This window comes from Candoia aspera, chromosome 3 (assembly GCF_035149785.1).
Source record: "Candoia aspera isolate rCanAsp1 chromosome 3, rCanAsp1.hap2, whole genome shotgun sequence".
Classification (NCBI taxonomy): domain Eukaryota; kingdom Metazoa; phylum Chordata; class Lepidosauria; order Squamata; family Boidae; genus Candoia; species Candoia aspera.
In genome coordinates, this window is record NC_086155.1 from 9,586,251 (window position 1) to 9,606,561 (window position 20,311).

At 38.3% G+C, this 20,311-nt stretch overlaps 1 protein-coding gene across 4 annotated transcripts in view; it reads left to right on the forward strand.

Moving 5' to 3' along the window:
* Window positions 1–14,679, forward strand: part of TAF4 (TATA-box binding protein associated factor 4) — a 92,454-nt gene extending 77,775 nt beyond the window's left edge. For all 4 annotated transcript variants that reach the window (XM_063296977.1, XM_063296978.1, XM_063296980.1 and 1 more), the window contains exons 13-16: window positions 45–170; window positions 2,556–2,612; window positions 2,752–2,871; window positions 12,921–14,679. In XM_063296977.1, the coding sequence (XP_063153047.1) occupies window positions 45–170; window positions 2,556–2,612; window positions 2,752–2,871; window positions 12,921–13,088 (471 nt within the window). In that variant the 3' untranslated portion in view covers window positions 13,089–14,679. The remainder of the gene's footprint in view (window positions 1–44; window positions 171–2,555; window positions 2,613–2,751; window positions 2,872–12,920) is intronic.
* Window positions 14,680–20,311: the final 5,632 nt, after the last annotated feature.

Genomic DNA, 20,311 nt, shown 5'->3' on the forward strand with positions numbered 1-20,311 from the left:
CTCTTGCCCATTTCTTATTTTTTGCAAATTATCTTGTTTTTCAGGATGATGAAAGATACGAACAAGCAAGTGATGTTCGGGCACAGCTCAAGTTCTTTGAACAACTTGATCAGATAGAAAAACAGCGGAAAGATGAACAAGAAAGGGAAATATTAATGCGTGCAGCAAAGGCAAGTGCTTTGGGGTGTTATCCTTGATAGATTGAACAAGTGTCACATTTGCCATTGGAAGAGCAGAGGCCCTTCTTTTGTATAGGATGTGAAAAGAGTGAGGAGGCTTTGTTTGCTTCAAACATAGATGGCAATGTTGTGATGTTGCTGTTTAGATGCCACTTACAATCCATTGCCATTGAAGATCTACAGGTAGTCCTCACTTAACAACCACAATTGAGACTGGAATTTCGGTTGCTAAGCGAAGTGGTCATTAAGTGAATCCAACCCGATTTTATGACCTTTCTTGCGGTGGTGGTTAAGCAAATCACTACAGACATTAAGCGAACCACCAGGTTGTTAAGTGAATCACAGGGTTCCCCACTGATTTTGCTTGCCAGAAACCGGGTGGGAAGGTTGAAAATGGCGATCACATGACCATGGGATGCTGCAATGGTCATAAATGCAAACTAGTTGCCATGCACCCAAATCACGATCACATGACCGCAGGGATGCTGCAATGGTCCTAAATGTGAGGACTGGCTGTAAGTCGGTTTTTCCAGCACCGTTGTAAGTCCGAACCATCACTAAATGAATGGTTGTTAAACAAGGAGTACCTGTACATAAGAAGCACATACTGTCAGATAGTATCCTGCACAGTCTGAAAGTTATTTTCAAACATTTTGAAAACTGCTTTCAGCAGCATGTGAAGCTGGATAATGTCAATGGAAGCCCTGTCCAAGTCTAAGGAAGTCCCAGAATATATAATTTCCTCCCCTAATACTCCTTCAGGCCGATTTACGTGTTTGTATACACTTTGACAGGGATATGGAATTGTATTTCATTTGTTGCCTCCTTTCCTATTTAAAATGAAAGAAGAAGAGAGAGAAATACAAACAAGGTGCAGATACATGGAGGCTGTTGGGGCCCCATACAATCTTGTAGCCTGGTCCCATTCAATCTGTATAGTCTCATGAGTCATGATTAACATAAATTCCTATTTTACTTCTGAATTTAAATGCTTTACATTTCAGAAATTGCAACCTAACTCATGCTAGAGGTGTTCTGCTATACCTCCACCATCTCTTTGGCCATCTTTGTTTAACATAAAATTCAGTCTGAAGGTTCTTATTATGGTTGCAGACTATTCTGAAACATGGATAAGTGTAATAAAAGTATTAAAATATCGTTTTTGTTTAGATATACTAAATAAAAGTTTGTTTTTTTTAAATCCGTTCAATTGTGTCCAATTCTTGGAGACTGCCTGGACGAGTCCCTGCAGTTTTCTTGGCAAGGTTTTTCAGAAGCAGTTTGCTATTGCCTTCTTCCTAGGGCTGAGATAGAGTGACTGGCCCAAGGTCACCCAGCTGGCTCATGGTCTCCCAGTTTCTAGCCTGATGCCTTAACCACACCAAACTGGCTCTACTAGTACAGTTAGAAACATTTTATTCCCGGTCTAACTCACTGGAAAGCTTGATCTTCTAGCTTTTTCAGTTTAAAATCATAAAAAATAACGAGTCACTTGTGAGCTGGGCAGCTATATAAATTGGGCAAATAAATAAATAAAAGTGATGACATTAATGCCTTTAGATTTTAAATTTTTCCTTTATTCAGTCTTCTGATATATCAGGCTGATTTATTTAAACTGTAAACCATCTGTTACAGAAAAAAGTTTTTCCTCTCCTCACTATTTTCATGCTCCCAGAAAAAGCATTCCTTCATTTTCTCCACGCGTGCATTCTGAAGCCTGAAAATGGTCAGACTATATCTCCAGTTCTCACTATGTAAAAGATGTGCAAAATGTTCCCTCTCCCCCCTGCTCTTTTTTAAGTGAAAATGCTTTCACTGCGTTTGGATCCCACAAATGCGTTCTTCCAGTTACTTCGTCGAAGTCTAGCCTACTCCATTGGCTTGTTGTGAAAAATAGTCCAGCCCTCCTGGATGCCTAGCTGGAAGGATGGGAAGGGAATTTGATGCACTGTCTAGCATTTGTTCTCATCCTAAAGCACTGGGCAAACTTGAGCGCCATTCGTTCTGAAGTTTGTTTGGGGAAAAGAAGACCACAATTTTATGTTGAATGGATCTGAAGCAAGCTGAATGCCAGAAAAAAAGATGATGGTGATGATGTTGATGAAGACAACTGGGCTGGTGGTCAGCTGGGAATCAGTTGGATCTGAATTTCCTTCCTCCCAGTTCAGCACTAGTGATATAATTGTTTTTAAATGTGCCATTAGTCTATTCTTAAAGCGCAAGGTATTCCATTCCATTTAATGATATGAATGGACATGGTTTATAAATGTATTGAATATTAGTAAAGCATACCATAATTTTAAAATGTTTCTTCATTCTCTTTCTTTCTCTCCTCTCCCCCATTCTCTTCCTCCATTTTTTTTTTAATCAACACAGTCTCGATCTAGACAAGAAGATCCAGAGCAGCTTAGGTTGAAACAAAAGGCCAAGGAGGTATGTTTAAACTATATTTACCATTTTAGAACCAGCACATATATGCAACTATGTAAGAGTGATTGCATTCCAAAAAAAAGTGTAAGTGAAAATAAAAACTGCAAGGAAATGACAATAATTTTTGTTTTGCCAAACCCAGATGCAACAACAAGAACTAGCACAAATGCGACAGAGGGATGCCAACTTGACTGCATTGGCTGCAATAGGGCCCAGAAGGAAAAGGAAAGTGGATTCTCCAGGTTCTGGATCAGGGACAGAGGTATGAGCAGAGAATTCTCTTTGAAAAAACCCACACCTTTATAAACATATTTTCAGTAGTTCAAGCCCATCTTCCTATCTTGAATTAAACTGAAAACTCAGTTTTACCCCTAGCAAAATTAATTATTACAGGCTTTTAAACATTTGCCGTTTTCTTTCCAGTCGCTGTGGGTTTAAGTTCTGATAGGCAGAAGCTTTTAAAGGGGTTTTACCTGTAAGGCTCTTCAGCGAAGTTGGCTCTGATAATTTCAAGATGGATCAGCGTTGAGATGGCTGCTTCTTTCGTATTCCTTTTGTAGTTTGCAGCTTTTTAAAAATGAATCAGGAAATGAAGTTGCAGTTATGTTTGCCAGATGTCACTTCTGCAGTGCTTGAGTATGTGTGTGGGGAGGAGGACTTGAATTAAAAGTGGGGGCAGTTGTCATCATGACTATTGGTCCCTTCCCTTTGTCCTCCTTTCAGCACCATACACAAGAAGGCTATCCACTACTCCTGCTTAATTCCCACCCCCCAATCAAATAAAATGAAGGTGGTTTCTGCCCCATTTTCAAAGAAAGGATTTCTTTTCCTTTGTTCCTGGAACTTGAGCAGTAGTATCCATTGTTAGATTAGAGGGGCAGCAGATCCTTCCTGTTAAATCAACTGAAGATTGTGATTTCTCCATGCTCTAAAGACAGAGTTCCACCTGGCCCAGGAATAGCCTTAGACCAGTGTTTCTCAACCTCGGCCACTTGAAGATGTGCGGACTTCAACTCCCAGAATTCCCCAGTCAGCAATGCTGGCTGCAGAATTCTGGGAGTTGAAGTCTGCACATCTTCAGGTAGCTGAGGTTGAGAAACACTGTTTTAGAAACTATGTTTCTGTGCTACGTGGTACCACCAGGAACTTGCGTGCCTGAGAGCTGTTTTTATATATGGCTCACCCCTGAGACACTGTTCCAGAGGTTTCTATCATTGTTCCTCTCCAGAGAAAAAACTGACCTGCATCGTCCTGCCCTTTATGTCATGCCTGAAGATAACTGTCATTTAAATAGAGAATAGCTGCATATTTCTCTGGTTTCAAATATTAGGGCTTGTTCAGAGTGCTGCTGAATCTGGATGCAGTCATGTGCACGTCTGTGCATACTGCCTGCACATGTTTAGTTTAACATCCCTTTTAAAAGCTCCAAATCTGTTTCTGATTCCACAGGAAGTCTTGCTTGCACTTCAACAAACTGATTAATTGAGTTTCTTTAAATTAATCGGTTACTGGATAGCCAAATCAAGTGCAGGCTGCCTGAATTGAAGCTTTTGTTTGCTTAATTAAGAACCAGCTGCTTTGGCTCTAATTAACTCACAGCTGTCTTGCTGCTGTTGCACACTGAGCTTCCCTTGTCTATCTTTATGGGCCTGTACATTTTTTGGCTTTTTTTTTTTTTTGCAGAGAAAGCATATTGCCAGTGATATGCTAATGTCCGAAGAATGTTAAGAATATACAAATCACCTTTAAGCAGGGCAATTCAGGATCTATTTAGCTACTAAATGAATGCCAACCAATCAGCCATGAAAAAGAGAATCCATTTTATTATGCAATTAACACACTGGCAAGATTTCAAATACGAGAGGGAACATGAAATACTGATTTTCTATCTTGGCAAATTAATTCCTTGTTCTTATGGTAGAAAGCTGGTTGTCTGAAATTTCTGTATACATATATAGTCCCTCATGCCTTTTGGGATATGCAACATTATGCAGAGTACAGAAAAGGTATAGGACTCCACACAAACACACAAATTAAAGGCATGCAATAAGAAGAACAGAAGGAAACGTAACTAAAACTAGGTTACACCAACACTGTTCACTGTTCCTCTTCATACCTTTCTATACGTGCAGAACATCCTTGCTTCCACTACATCCATTGCCTGTAGATTTTTTTAAACCTAACTTTTAAACTTTGGACCTCACCAACGCCACCCAATCACAACTTTCTCCGTATTCCCATTCGCTGATCTCCATTCATTCTCACTGTCTGAAAAAGCACCTCAGTATACTTTTTTCATACTGGCCACTCACCTTTGTATTCAGGCATTATTTATGCAGCACCCATTCATTCTGGACCCTGTGTCTTCCACTGCCATTGTATTCCATATTTCTCTTGACATATCCTGCTGTCACATAGACCAAAGTGGGCAGAATGATTCTTTCATGCACATGCTCACAGACACATTGCTATCCACTGTCTTTTCTGCCAGCGTTTGCCAACATCTTAAAATGTTACTATTTTTCCATCTTTAGCCAACATTCTACATAGGGACACAAATTCATCTACTTAATCTAATATTTTGTCATTTCTGTATAACTTGCAATAGTTAATTCTGTTTCCTGTCAAACAGAATTACTTCGGTCTTTGATACATTGATTTTCAGAACCATACTCCTCATCTTGAGGATCTTGATGGTTGCATCATACAGTCAGTCTAACATTCACTGCAAATCATTCAGTTTTTCAACCAGTTACATCTGCATGTAAAAGTACAAGTATATGCATATCCCTCATAAAGATGTCCTGTCCCACCCCGCCATGACAAAAGAGTTGTGAACTACCACCACAAATATTCTTTATATACTTTTCCATTAATACTTTAAACAACCAAGGAAACATCATGCATCCTTTTCTTACTTCCTGCTCAGCACTGAAACATTTCCTCAGCATTCCATTTTTTCCTCACATTTATTTTATTTCCATCATACAGGTAGTCCTCGCTTACTGACTGCCTCATTTAGCAACTATTTGAAGTTATGATGGTGTAAAAAAAAAAGCTTTGCAACCAATCCTCACATTTATGACTGTTGCAGCATCCCACGGTTACATGATTGCCATTCGGGCACTTCGCAACTGGCTTGCAACAAGCAGAGTTAAATAGAGTAGGCAGAAGTAAAATCATAAGTCGCAGTCATGTGATGCTTCGCATAGTGACCGCGGCACTTAGGGACGGAGTTGCTGGTCCCAGTTGTGATTCTTAAGTGGGGACTACCTGTATTGCCCTTTCCACATTCAGCAAGCAGCTTTCAGTTACATATTCACACAAAAAAACATAGTTCAGGCCTATTCATTCTACAGTACACTTTATTATACATTATATATTGCACACCACATAATGTGTGGAGAATTTTCCTTCTCACATTATACATTTTCTCAGCGTTCTGTTTAGGAGCAACCATCTGGCCTGCACACCCTCTGCCTGGTATAAAGCTACACTGCTCTCCTCAATTTTTTCTTATTGTCACCTCTTGCATACTGTACTTTCAATCCAAATTCTGCCGAACTGAGCCAACCAGTCCTGCTAGAGGTCTTTCATTCCCTCTTGCTGCTTTTCCTTTCGTATGGGAGGCTGGAGGCTTCTGTCAATATTGACTGTTCTGCCTCTTTGAATCTTAACCATTCCTTGCTCTCTTTAATTCCATTTTTTGCAACTGTCTTTTTTCACTATACACGCACTATGCAATATATGTATAGGGGGCATATAAATAGGTGCATAAAATAAGTATATAAACAATACTTCTCTCATCCTCGCTTTTTGAAAGTAGTTTTCCTACATGCATTATGTCTCATCTATAGCCTCTTTCACCTCACTCCATCACCCTTCTTCTTATTTCTTATTTCCTAGTAGTGTAACTCTATACGCTTCTGTTGCATTCTGTAACGTAATCCTTTGATCCAAGTAACCCATTCATGCTCGGTTCAATCTGTTGGTTGATTAGTCAATTTTCTTTCATACTGGGTTTGTACTTTCTCTTCCTACAGTTGTTCTACTTTCATTTTAGTTTATTTAATTTAGTGTACTAAACTAAAAAGCCAATCTCAATTTTCTATATTTTTTCACTCATTAACTTAGTGCTAATTACTCTTCTTGCATTCCAAATTGCAATCTGCCATATGCCATAGTTGTCCCTTGATGATCCCATAGATATAGACCTCTGCCACCCATCATGGCTTTGGTCAATGAAAGCTTTCACACAACACTTCTCAGTAGACAAGGTGTAGTTTACGTTACTAGCCTTAGTTATCCCCATGGCCTTTGCAGCATTCCCTGCAAACAGTAAGGGCAGGATTGATAACTTTTGACACATTTTAGATCAAGTTTCACCTCAAGCATGTTCAAACTATTCTATGCAAACTAGGCTCTCCAAACTAAAAACTACCTTGTTGCCCAGTTCCCACCATTTAGAAGATGCATGTACACTTAGGATACACAGTTAGAACATTTCTGCAGAGCTTACAAATACACTGTAAAAAAATAAAAGATCCCCAAATGACTTGGATTCCTACTGTATGTCTCATCACCTATTCCCCTCCAGATGGTTGGTCTACAAATCTTAAAAGTCCAGCTAGTACAACAGGAATTATGGGGATTATCATCCAAAATATGTGGATGATACCAAGTGGAAGAAGGGTGCTGGATAAGTTACCGGTAATACTTTTCCCCCTCTTGCCATTTTTGAGTATGCTTCAGTTGACCACAGAAATGATTTTTAAGAAAGATCAACCAAATGAAATGTTGTATATTCAGATGTTACCCAGTTGGGTAATGAAACATCTGCAGGCAAACTACCAAGCTCAGAGAGCATCACGGACTCCACGGTTTCTCATCATTACTGCTTCATGCCGTTTTGAAAGATCTGTATATTGCTTTTAGGAAAAAAAATCCTCATCTTCTTGTTTGGATGGTTGGTGGGGAAAGCAATAGTGGTTTCCAGACTGCTTTTATTCCATCCTGCACTTACTTTAAGGCAGACGCTCTCAACAATCTCACCAAGTTCATTCTCCTGGATTTCTGTGGAGATGTAGCTATTCTTAAAAGACAGTGAAATCCCATCTCAACTTCTCTTGCTTGGGTTCATTTTGACCAAGCTGTACCTTTCAGGTTTATTCCAGACAAGAGAATTATCCCACCAGTTCTCATTTGCACCTAGTCAGTCCTTTTTGCCTTTGTGTAATAGGAGTTCTACTTCACTGAGTTTATTTTATTAGCTTATTAAACTCTGAACATTAGTATATAGATCACAAAAACCATGAACTTTATGAGCAAATGTTCCTCCTGATTTTTAATTGGGTGTTTTAAGAGGCTCTAGTAACTCACTCACTTGCACCATGCATAAATTATTGGAAGTTTTTACTTCTGAATATCTTTAACTCCCACACTTTTTAAAAAGTCAAAATAGAAATTAGTTTTCTGGTCTTTATATGCCACCTGCTGGTTACAGATATTTACTGTCTGTCCATATATTTTTGTGGGAATGAAGAGACACTGCACGTCTACTTGTTTATTTTCTCTTATTAAGTCACTCCTATCCTTGTGGAATTTTTTGTTTCTTTTGCTTTGGCTAGTTAAATTAAATCTTCCTTTAATAGTCACTGCACTTATCAAAGGCAGTGATAAAAATTTATTTGGGCAATGTCTGAGTTGTTGAAAGCCTGGCTTCACAAAAGCCAATATCTTAGCAGAGTTAAATCAAAAGGTGTAGTTTGAGCTGACTTTACTAGGATTTATTGCTAGGACTTCTGTAACCGTGACATCATTAGACGAATCCTCTTCCTTTTTATCTTTGACTTTAATTACACAAAATGTTGATGTACAAAGGCACTTTTAGCTACCTGTGATAGCTGCAAACTTTATGGGTAGGAACCAGACAGCACTTTAATATGCAGAGAGTATTGTTCTTCATATGGTATCTATGTTTTAATAAAATATTATATGTAGATGAATGAATAGTCACCCAAATCAAAACAGAGCTTGCCATGGTGACAGATTGCAATTTAGTATCCAGAGATTAGTAAAGGTATTTTTTAAAGTGATGTAATTCTAGAGGTCTATACTGTAATTCTAGAGGTCTGTACCATACATGCAGATATTTTTAAAGAAAGTTTGAATACAGCACGATGGATTATATGAATGTAGATTAAATCCAGATCTCCCAGAGTAGGCAAAAAGATCATGGAGCTTGAACACATTGCCTATGAGAAAAAGCTAGAACATTTGAGATTCTTTTAGGCTGAAAGGTGACTGAGGAATTACATAATCAAAATTTATAAAATCATGGATGACTTGGAGAACATGCACAGGGAAGTTATTTTTCCTCTGTCAAAAGATCAGGAGCAAGGGTATTCAATGACAAAAGAAAGGAATTCTTTGCACAGCACACAATTGAACTGTGGAAATCATAACCATAAATTGTAGTGATGACTACTAACTTGGATGGATAAAAGAAGATAGAATAAACTCATGGTGGACAGGTCTGTCAAGAGCTATTGATCATGAAGATTCAGTATTGCTCTACATTGGGGGCAGCATGCCTCCAATTGCCAACTGCAGGGGAAAAGAATGGAAAAGTGGTGGACCTCCATCTTCGTTTGGGACCACTTCAGGCTCCGTTGGTTAGCTCACATAAGAAACAGAGGGCTGGTTTAAGTTCTTAGACTCATTCCTGGCACAAAATCTGGCATAATCCCTGACTGGGGTTGAATGGAGTTGTGGTCTCATTCATCTAGAGCAGTGTTTCTTAAAATGTGTTCCATGGACCCCTGGGAGTTTCCCAAGATTCTCTCAGGGGTCTGCAAAATCAACATTATTTGTCAGATACTGAAGATAGTTGCAAAAATTTAAAACAATGTCCCTCTTTTCATTATTATTATTATTATTTATTTTGTTTAAAAAGATAGGTTTTTTTCATGAAAAATATTTATGTTAATATCTAATGGACTTAATATTTTTACGTGATTCAATAAATATTCTATGAATGCATCAATTTTAATTTTTAATATGATAAATATTGATAAATATAACCCATACAAACAAAAGCTCTTTTGGGGTCCTCCATGATTTTTAAAGTGGGAAGGGGTCCTGAGAGCAAAAGGTTTAAGAAAACACTGATCTAGAGGATATCTGCTTGCCTCTTCCTAACAGGAGATATATTAATACACTAGAAAAGATTGTAGATTTAGGATAAGCCTTTAGAAATTTCTTTTTGAAAGGCCTTTGATTTTCAAATCCAAGGAAACTGATAAAACTTTCCATGATAGATGAGGCATGCTCTAGGGTTTTAACTGAAGCTTGTAGCTTATGTGTAAATGGCAATGACCCACCAGTAGGAATTTTTTACATGCTTCATTTGGATTATATTGAAAAATCTTTGCAATTTTCTCTAGATTAATTGTTAAAAGGAAGTCAAGAGGCTACAGACTACAGGTTAAAGATTTAGTGAAAAGAAAAGTTGGAAGACAAACTTTGAGAGACTGAGACAGGGAGGGGTTTTTGTACCAAAATGCTTTGGCCTCAATCAGACTGATATCCTATAATATAACATTAGTATCTTTGCTGTTGGAATATATTCAATTTACAACAATTCAGTGGAACCAGAACACTGTCTTTATTTTTATAGATCCTCAATCTAATTTGATGGGCATTTGAGGTTTCTGTTGCAGTTATAACATTTCCTGGTTTGGATTTTTGCTGTTGTTAATGCATTCACTTAGTGCATGTGGGAAACTTAGTTTTTAGAGTAGACCAGACCCTTCCCATCCCTTCTGATGTTCTAAGAACACTTTCATAGTAGAAGGCCTTTGTTATTCTTACCACCAGAAAAAAGAAATTTTAAGAGCAACTGCAGATGTCTTATGACATTCTGTGTGGTATTGTGGAGATTATTTTCATGGCATGAAACACCACAGTGCAGGTTAAAGTGACTGTTTTAACCAGGTTGTGCTAACCTGCATTTACCAGCACACTTGGCCACAGTTATCTCATAGATTCTAAGGCAGACTAGCATCATGCTAATGATACTATTTAACTCTGGTGAAAATAGTTTTGTTTAGGCAAACACTTAATATAGTTTTAGTAAGGTAAAGGTTTCCCTTGACATTAAGTCCAGTCGTGTCCGACTCTAGGGGGCGGTGCTCATCTCCGTTTCAAAGCCGAAGAGCTGGCGTTTGTCCGTAGACAGTTCCGTGGTCATGTGGCTGGCATGACTACACGGAACGCCGTTACCTGCCCGCCGAAGTGGTACCTATTAATCTACTCACATTGGCATGTTTTCGAACTGCTAGGTTAGCAGGAGCTGGGACTAGCAACAGGAGCTCACCCCGTCACGCGGATTCGAACCGCCGACCTTCCGATCGGCAAGCTCAGCAGCTCAGCGGTTTAACCCGCAGCGCCACCACATCCCTATAATATATATAGATTATTCATTGTCCCTCCTTGGGAGAAGAGCAATGACAAATCTCGATAAAATAGTTAAGAGCAGAGACATTACACTGACAACAAAGGCCCGCATAGTTAAAGCAATGGTGTTCCCCGTAGTAACATATGGCTGCGAGAGCTGGACCATAAGGAAGGCTGAGAGAAGGAAGATCGATGCTTTTGAACTGTGGTGTTGGAGGAAAATTCTGAGAGTGCCTTGGACTGCAAGAAGATCAAACCAGTCCATCCTCCAGGAAATAAAGCCAGACTGCTCACTTGAAGGAATGATATTAAAGGCAAAACTGAAATACTTTGGCCACATAATGAGAAGACCAGACACTCTGGAGAAGATGCTGATGCTAGGGAGAGTGGAAGGCAAAAGGAAGAGGGGCCGACCAAGGGCAAGATGGATAGATGATATTCTAGAGGTGACGGACCCGTCCCTGGGGGAGCTGGGGGTGTTGACGACCGACAGGAAGCTCTGGCGTGGGCTGGTCCATGAAGTCACAAAGAGTCAGGAGCGACTAAACGAATAAACAACAACAACAATTCATTGCCCCTATAAAACTATAATATAGTTTTACAAGACAGAAAAATAACCTATTACCTGCTGTATTCATTTTTCATTTTAATTCTATTTTAATAGATGTAATGGTTTATTATTTTGATAGTTCTTTCTCATTCTCATCTGCTTTAAGAGGCTCTCTTTTCAACTAGGCAATGCAGGATTATTAATATGGTTAATAATTAATATGAATTAATTAATATGCAAATTGTGTTGAATCCAGTTTTCTTAAAAGATCTCGGAGGACATGGGTGCTATCTGGGAAGTATGGGTCAAGGGCATCTGCTTGGCTTGGAGATGGTAAAAAAAGGAGAACCAGCAGCAATATGGAGATAGCACAAGGCTAAAGAGGTCAATGCCCTGGGAAGAAGAGGAAGAAGAAAGGAGAAACATAAAAGGCAAAGATGACAGCTGTAGATGCTCTGACCTTCCAGGGACCCAATAAATGAAACTCACATTTTAACCAACCGTGCTGGCTGGGCAATTCTGGGAGTTGAAGTCCTCACATCTTAAAGTTGCCAGGGTTGAGAAACACTGGTCTACAGCATCACCAGCTGGCAGAGCATCACCAGTATGACTAGTTAAAATGTGACTTGTATTTTAAAACATCTAGAAGGAATGATGCTGGGAAGAGGTCTACTTTAAGGACCTCTCCTAAATCCCAGGATTCTGGCATTGCTGAAACTGACAGCATATAAATAAATTAAATACTTACATAAAAAAGTTTAAGGTGGATTCCAGTTGAGAACATGCATGCAGAATATTGTTCTTCACTTCAGGTTCCAACCTGCATATAGTTCACCCCTTTTTAGTAGAGGTTATATGACGGCAGGAATGGCTCCAAAATCAAGCATTTCTTCCTTATTTATTGGGCCACCGAAAGGAAAGTTGACATCCACACATCTTAAGGTTGCCAGGGTTGAGAAACACGACGGTAGGTTAATATATTCAGCATAAAGCAGTTACCTATATTACAGCTGAAAGCCTCGTAAAGGCCCGAAGCCACATCTGGACCCTTGTGTGTGAGTGCAAGGACGATAGTGGTCAGGGCAGTGATGCATTGTGTCCATATCAAACATCTGGCCAATCTGCATCCGGTTCCTTTTTAATTAAGACAGTTTACACATGATTCTAACTCAACTATCTTTTTTGCTTGAAGAAATGTCTTGCTATCAAATCTTCCTGTTCTGTATTCAGTATGGGTTCGTCAGCTTTGCAAGGGGATTCTGCCTGAGGGATCAAAAACATCCTTTCTCCTCTCTTTTTTTCAGGGATCCAGTCCAAGTGTAGCAGTCCCAGGAAGCTCCGGAGTTGGAACAACCAGACAGTTTACACGGCAAAGGATAACGCGGGTGAACCTCAGGGACCTCATATTTTGTTTAGAAAATGAGCGAGAGACAAGCCATTCACTGTTGCTCTATAAAGCATTCCTTAAGTAAAAGTGGAGAAGATCAAGGTATTTTTGGCAAAGAAGACCCTGGGGACACTTTTTATATATATTTGCAGATCACGCCTTTTTGTAACAAGCATATGGGATATTGTTTTAAATCCAAATCAGAACACCCCATCAGCAGCCACCACCCTGAGACAGCCATCTCTTTGCAAGAAGCCGTTTTCTATTCCCATTGATTATAAAGCCTTTGACGTGAGAGAGATCCCTGTCTTTGACAGTAAGGAGATGTGGAAAGGCCTGAGGAGACAATACGCGGACAATTGAAAGTTTAACTCATCTCTTTGAGTGGCCTTCTTGCCAAACAAGCCATATTATAGAGACTGAGGGAACCATTAGCAAATAACCAGCTACTCTGTGTCAGATCCTGCAGCAGTTCAACATTAATTGTGCATTTTATTTCAGTTGTACTTAACTAAATCAATTTATCTAGGTATATGCCTACAGCAGATGACCTCATTTTATTTTAGGTTTTAAAAGAAGTCAGTTAGCAAAATAAACTTGATTTTAATAAATATTTATCTTTTCCTGCCCAAGATTGTTCAAATTCTACATTACATTTAATTTTAAGCATAACCTCAATTCTTTTAATCTTGTTATTTTTGCTTATTAGAGGCACCCCACCCAACTCTGAAGACTCGCAAAGGAGAGTTCCTTCTGAATGTTTTATCAGCATCTGTACAAAAAAATTAAAAAAGGAAAAAAAGAAATGCATTTATTTGCTATAGTTTGTAAAGCTGTAAAGTTTAAAACAAAAAAGGAAAAAGGAAAAAAAAAAAGAAAAACCTTTTCAGCATAAATATATTTTACTTGCACTGTGTTTTTTAGCGAAAGTGAAAGCTTAGATTAAATAAAAATCAGAGTTGAGAGGAATCATCAAAAAGGCAGTTTCTCAGTGTGAAATCAAGTGTTGAAAAATGGTTGGTGTATTTTGTCAGTAATTGTACATAATTTTTGGCACATAACATTAAAAATGGCTATGTAAACTATAATTATTTTGCTAAAAGACTGTATGCAAAGCTGTGGGCTTACTTTAAAGATGTCCAGAGCAAAATTCCCCCGTTTCTACCTATTTTTTTATTACAAATATACTAATTGGTTCTTTATATTTTCAGAGGTTATTGTATTAAACTGTCTATTGATAGTACTTTTATGACTGTAAATATGTCGGCTTTCTTTGTGTGAACTCTCATGTTAGATTTTTAAGGGCAGGGGCTTCCTGGAACCTTTCTTGTGCAAAACCAATTGGAATGAAAGTTTGCTGTGCACAAACTGGCATTGATTTGAAAAGAACCTTGTGCAAGAAGAGTTTCCGGTGCATTTGCACCTTTTATTCTTTTTGTGTGTAAACTGAATGCTGATCAGTATTTTTATCAACATCCAACAAGCTGTTACACCTTTTTATTTGTCTTTTAGGGAAAAAGAAATCCTGTCTTTCCATTTTTTTTTTATGTAAATTTTGCACAGTCCCTTGTTCATATGTAAATATTTTACTTTCAAAAATGAAGTTTTTAATTGCTATTGTTTTATATAGGATTGAAAGAAAATTAACTCCTTTATTAAAAACAAATTTATCTGTATCTGACTATGTATTTTTGATCTATAAACTATTTTCGTCTCTGGATTTATTTAAACCCTACCTTTTTTGCATTGCCACACAATCAAACTTCTAGAAGAACAGTGCTATTTTTTTTGAACAGTACAGAAAAAGCACAGCTTGGGAGCTCTGTGCCTAAATACAAATGCAAAATGCATTGAGGAAACTTAGCTTCTGCACTTGGAATAAATTTTACCAGTTATGTAAACCTTCAAACATGTACTTTGCCTAATTACTTCTGCATCTGAGGTTCAGTCAGCATGATATAGTGGTTAGAACATGGGTTGACAGTGCCCCAAAAGATGCTCTTGAGTTGTCAAAACCCTTGGAGATTACCAAAATTCCATAATAGCTTGACAGTCTCTGGAGATTTGGGAGAATTTGAGATTGGGGGGGGATAGAGTACCCTGGTCCAAGAAGTTCACTGACCCCCTAGGTTAGACTGTTGGACTTAGAGTTATGTGTTGAGATCTATATGAATGAATTGCTATGCCCAGTCACTGTTCCTCAGTGAAGCCCATCATGCAGTTTTTGGAGAGGACAGTTGGGGATGTTAGAGTACCATGTCAGCTGCTGTAAACTTGTGGAGCAGGCTAAAAATCTAATATCTAGTTTTTAAAAGTTTGTCTTGTATAGACTTATAAACTCTGCACTAGAAAAACCACTCAGCAATAACATCCCAGGATTTAACATCTTGAACTTATTTTCCTGTATTTGAATAACACTGAATCTGCTGATAGAGGCAGGCACAGCAATGTAGTTCCCCCCTCCTGAGCTTCTGAGCCAAGGGAATCCTGTTCTGTATCCCAAAGTCTGGCTGATTCCGTTTTGTATTTGCTGTCACATTTATCTTAAGGCTGCTAAAGTAAGTAAGGGAAAATGTTGTTGTAGCAGGGAACGATGAAGAAATGTTTAGAACCAGCATTCAGTTCAGGGATTTGTATCTGAGTCAAGGTACCTAGGAGTATAAAAATGATGGACGGGCTGTGCAATTTTCAGCCTGCTTCTGAGCATGTTTCCTCGGAAATAAGTTCTAATTTGCCTGGGGTGTTATGGCAGTCCCAAAACGTCTGGGAACAATTGCAGGAGACTATTTAATTCCTTTCCCATTTTGTCCACCACCAGCCATATGCTTGACAAACGTTTATAATATTAATTGCTCTTAAACTCTTTCAATGAGGATTATTACATTATTACATTCCCCCCCTAAATATTAAGTATATTGAATCTAAGATACTTAATATTTACATCAATGTCTAATTTAAAGTTAGTTATCAATCTAGTCTTCTGGGTAAAGTATGATTTAGGCACAAAAATCATCCAATGCATTAAAGTATCGAAACAAATGAAATGGTCATTCCTCCTGCCACAGATACGGACATCACAGCGGAAGTGCATTTCAGAGGGAGGATGCTCTCTAACAGGCTGTGCAAATCTGTAGAATTATATCACAGAATGTAAGGATTGGAAGTGTTCTTGGTAATAACCTAATCCAACTCACTACCCATTGCAGGAATCAATACTACATCAATATCCTGAAAGATGGCCGTTTAGCCTATGCTTGAACACATCAAGCAGAGTCCACCACCTCCTGAGAAAGTCCCTTCTGTTTCTGAGCAGCTCTTACATTATGAAAATTTTCCTAATACCTTAATGCCCTAATTTTCCTAATTCCTAAATCTGCATCCTCATAATTTAAGTCCGTTGTTTTTTTTATCCTGTCTTCTGGGACAACTTGGAACAAGTTTGCCCCACCTCCTACACGGCAGCCCTTCAGGTACACGAAGAGAGCTGTTGTGTCTCCTTAAAGTAGGCTGACCATATGTCCCGTTTTGAACGGGACAGTTCTGTTTTTTTAACATACCCCAACTGCCTCGTCGTTTTAACATAAATGTCAATTTTGTCCCGTTTTCTTAAAAACGGAGCCGTTATTGGGAAAAGCGGGAAAAAATTGAAATTGAAATTGGAAAGGAGGCTGACTTGGCAGTAATTCTCAATCTGGTGGGAAACCTAGAGCGGGAACGGCAGAAACAGCTGCTTGGCGGTAAGCAAAAGGAAGAGTCGCTGCTGCCAATCAGTGCAGTGGAAGCCAGTCGGAAAAGCGCACCCAGCAGAAAAGAAGCCAATTGGCTCTCAGGCCAAAATGGTGGGAAGAAAATAAAAGGGCGTGCCAGAGGAACAGGTTGTCGGGGACAACAGTCCATTAGACTCCTCCGTTCCTGTTCTTCTGCCCCAGCTCACTGCTGCCTTCAACTCTCCTGCGCTTCTCCAGCCTCCTGCCACCTCCTCCCTGTCCTCCCGTCCCAGCCCGCTGCCACCCTCAGCCCTCCTGCACCGTCTCCGCCCAACGCCACCCCTGCACCAGCCTCTCTGGACCCAACCACTGCCTCATCTCCCCCTCCTGCACCTTCCCAGCAAATGGATCTTAAAAACTCTTTAAACCTTTTTTTATCATCTTTTTCATGAATACAGAATATTACATAATATTACATAAGTTTAACCCCGTCCCATTTTGTCATCCCAATGTCCCATTTTTGTCTCAAGGAAATATGGTCAGCCTACCTTAAAGCCTTCTCCAGGCTAAATGTCTCTAACTTCCTCATAAGATTTTCCTCCCAGGCCTCTGATGATCTTAGCTGCTGTCTTCTAGATATGTGGGCAATTCATCAATGTCTTTTCTAAAATTTGCCCCGAAGAGATTCCTAGTAAGATGGTGATGTACTGAAACACGGTGGTTCTTCTAGTTGCTGGAAACATTATTTTGGGTGGCTTGTTAAATACAACTAGTAAGCAGAAACATTAATTGATCTATCTCTGGAAATTTGTTCCAGAGATAAGATGCTTGTAAGGCCCTCCCCACCTTAGGCAGCCTGTTTTGGTTCCTGCTTCTGATGAAGTGGCTGTTGAGCTGCAGATGTGGCTTTGAGTGAACAAGTAATTATTCTTCTCCAGAAGCAGAGGCCTTGGCTGATAGCTCACAAGAGTATCAGTTGGGAGATGTGCAGACAGCCATCTTAACCCCAGAGGCCTTTCCTGGAATTGCTATAAGAGATATTACAAACATACAAAAGAGATACTACAAATTTCAAACCTCATATTGCAGTCCTTGAAGCAGACATTATGCTTCAAAAGTGGAAGAAAGGGAATATGAAGCAATTAGTAAAATAAAATTGCTGTAGAGTCAAATGTAAAGAGAATTAAAAACCTGGAAGAGATAAACACAAACTGGAAAAAAGAGCCGAGAGCTTGCCAAAAGGAATTGGCTTGGATTCAGAGTCAAGCATGTCATAAAAAATTGTGAGTGCTGGATTTCCCTAAAGTTGGATGAGCAATCTCTTGTCACCGTGTAAAGAAATGTTTCCAGTTCCAGCTGTATATGGAGATTGGCTCAAAACAGCTTATCAAGCACCAGCCAGGTTCAAATCTATTTGCAGCCTGAGCCCATTTTCTTCAGAATGTGAAATATTTTGCAGTTATCCAAGAAGACAACTACTCGGGAATATACTGGGGGAAAATAAAGATATTTCCCAAGTTGCTTCAAGGGTTGTTAAAAAGGGTAAAGGATTTAACCAAGTTTGCCATACTGCCAGACAACAGAGTCCATTGGAGTTGGGTGGCTAATAAATTTGAATTAAAAAATAAACAGAACATAAATAATTTCTTTATTTGACAGTATTGGGTCTGTCCCTCAATGCTAATGTGAGGAAATGTTTGGGTCCAGAAGCTGCTGCCAACTACTTTAAACAATGGATGCAGACTCAAATTATGTTAAAAAGTTTATGGCAGGCCACTGACTAATAATTCAATTGTTTGGAGAGTATATAAGCTTATTCTGTATTTGTATGACTATATGAAGTTGACAGTGGTTTTCTGCAGTTCTTTTCTTTTGTTTTCACAGATTCAAAGGAAGTATGAAAGGTATATCTGTGGACAAGGCATCTCTTCACTGGAAATCTTTGTAGAAATAGTTAAAACAAAAATCACTTTCCTTACTTTTTTTACTTACATGCTTTCGCTATTATCTCTAAATGTTGTGAGTTTTAATTGTTTTGTTTTGTTTTATGATTAGTTGTAGGCATAGTGAGGATTCCTTTTTTTCATTTTCATATTTTTTTATAATTTCATGGTCCTATTTTACTTTCAGATCTTTCTTTTTTCCAGTTGATTATTTAGATAATCTCAGACTTCTTAATCTTTAAATTTTGTATTTTTATTTTAACCTTGATCAAATGGCCTTTTTCTTAATATATATTTTAAATGACACTTAAATGACCCTTATTGTACTGTGGAATGTAAAATTGTTGAAAAATATAAGAGGGAAAAGATTTTTTATAACTGAAGCTTCCAAAACGGGAAATTATTTTTTTCTGCAAGAAACTCACATTATATGCAATGAAAAATATACTTTTGTTAAAAAGTCGGTGGACCAGATTCATGTAAGCAGAAATACAAAAATGGTTAGCGGGGTGGCAATATTAATTAAGAAGTCTTCAAATTTTTTAGTTGCACAAAAAAGAAATTGGATACTGATGGGTTTTATGTAATTTTGTTGATTGATAATGGACCTAGTCAGATAGCTAGGACACACTTTTATGGTCCAATTAGAGATAAACCAAATATTTTATATAATTGTTTTGCAACTCTTTTTGGTTTGCTACTGGACCATATAATTGTAGCTGGGATTTTAATTTAGTCTTGGATCAATATAATTTTTTTTAAAGAAGTTATCCTCAGAGTTGGAGTGTTCTTGCAAATATGTGGAAATTTAATTTAGTTGATATATGGAGACAATTAAATTTAACTAAACAGGAATATATTTTCTGCCAACCATGGAGAAAATTTATGTGGTCGCTAAGAGTCAACAACAACTTGATGGCACATAATCAGTTAAAAAAAAATAATCCCACCCAGCACATGTTCTTATGTGGATTATTTCTAATACCTCAATCCATAACTAATTTAGTTGAGATGTGTTATGTTTGTTCAGTCAGGATTCCTGATCAGGCAATAATATTATTGTCTTTTGATTAAAAAAAATCAGAAGGTGGTCATATTGTAATATATCTTTGCTGGAAGACTCCCTCTTTGCTGAAGAAAAAGCAGAACAAAAAAATATTTTCCCCACAAATAATAGAGAATCAGCAAATGTAAGGATTGTCTTGAATGCGCTGAAAGCATTTGTGTGACATAAAACAATGGCCTACATTATTTGGAAGAATATACGTGCATATATACAGTACGTACACACATACTTCATCGTAGATAAGGATGTAAAGGAAGCCTTGAATGTTTATGCTAGAAATCACATTTTGGAATTGTATCATGCCTTTAGAACTCTCAGACTGGAGTTTGACCAATCATGTGCTTTGAATGTGGAATAGTCATCGGAGTATATTAAGCAAGTCTGTTGGGAGAATGGCCAATGATTGACCTCATCTGAAACAACTGAAACGAAGCAGTGTAATACTACTACTAAGAGAATTTATGGGGCCCATTTATAGGGATGATAAGGAAGTTAATTCTCAAGTTCTGGAGTTTTATTCAAGCTTATACTATGCAAGTGTAAGAATATCTAATAAGCAGATAGATGATTTTTTTTAATGGAATGACTCTTC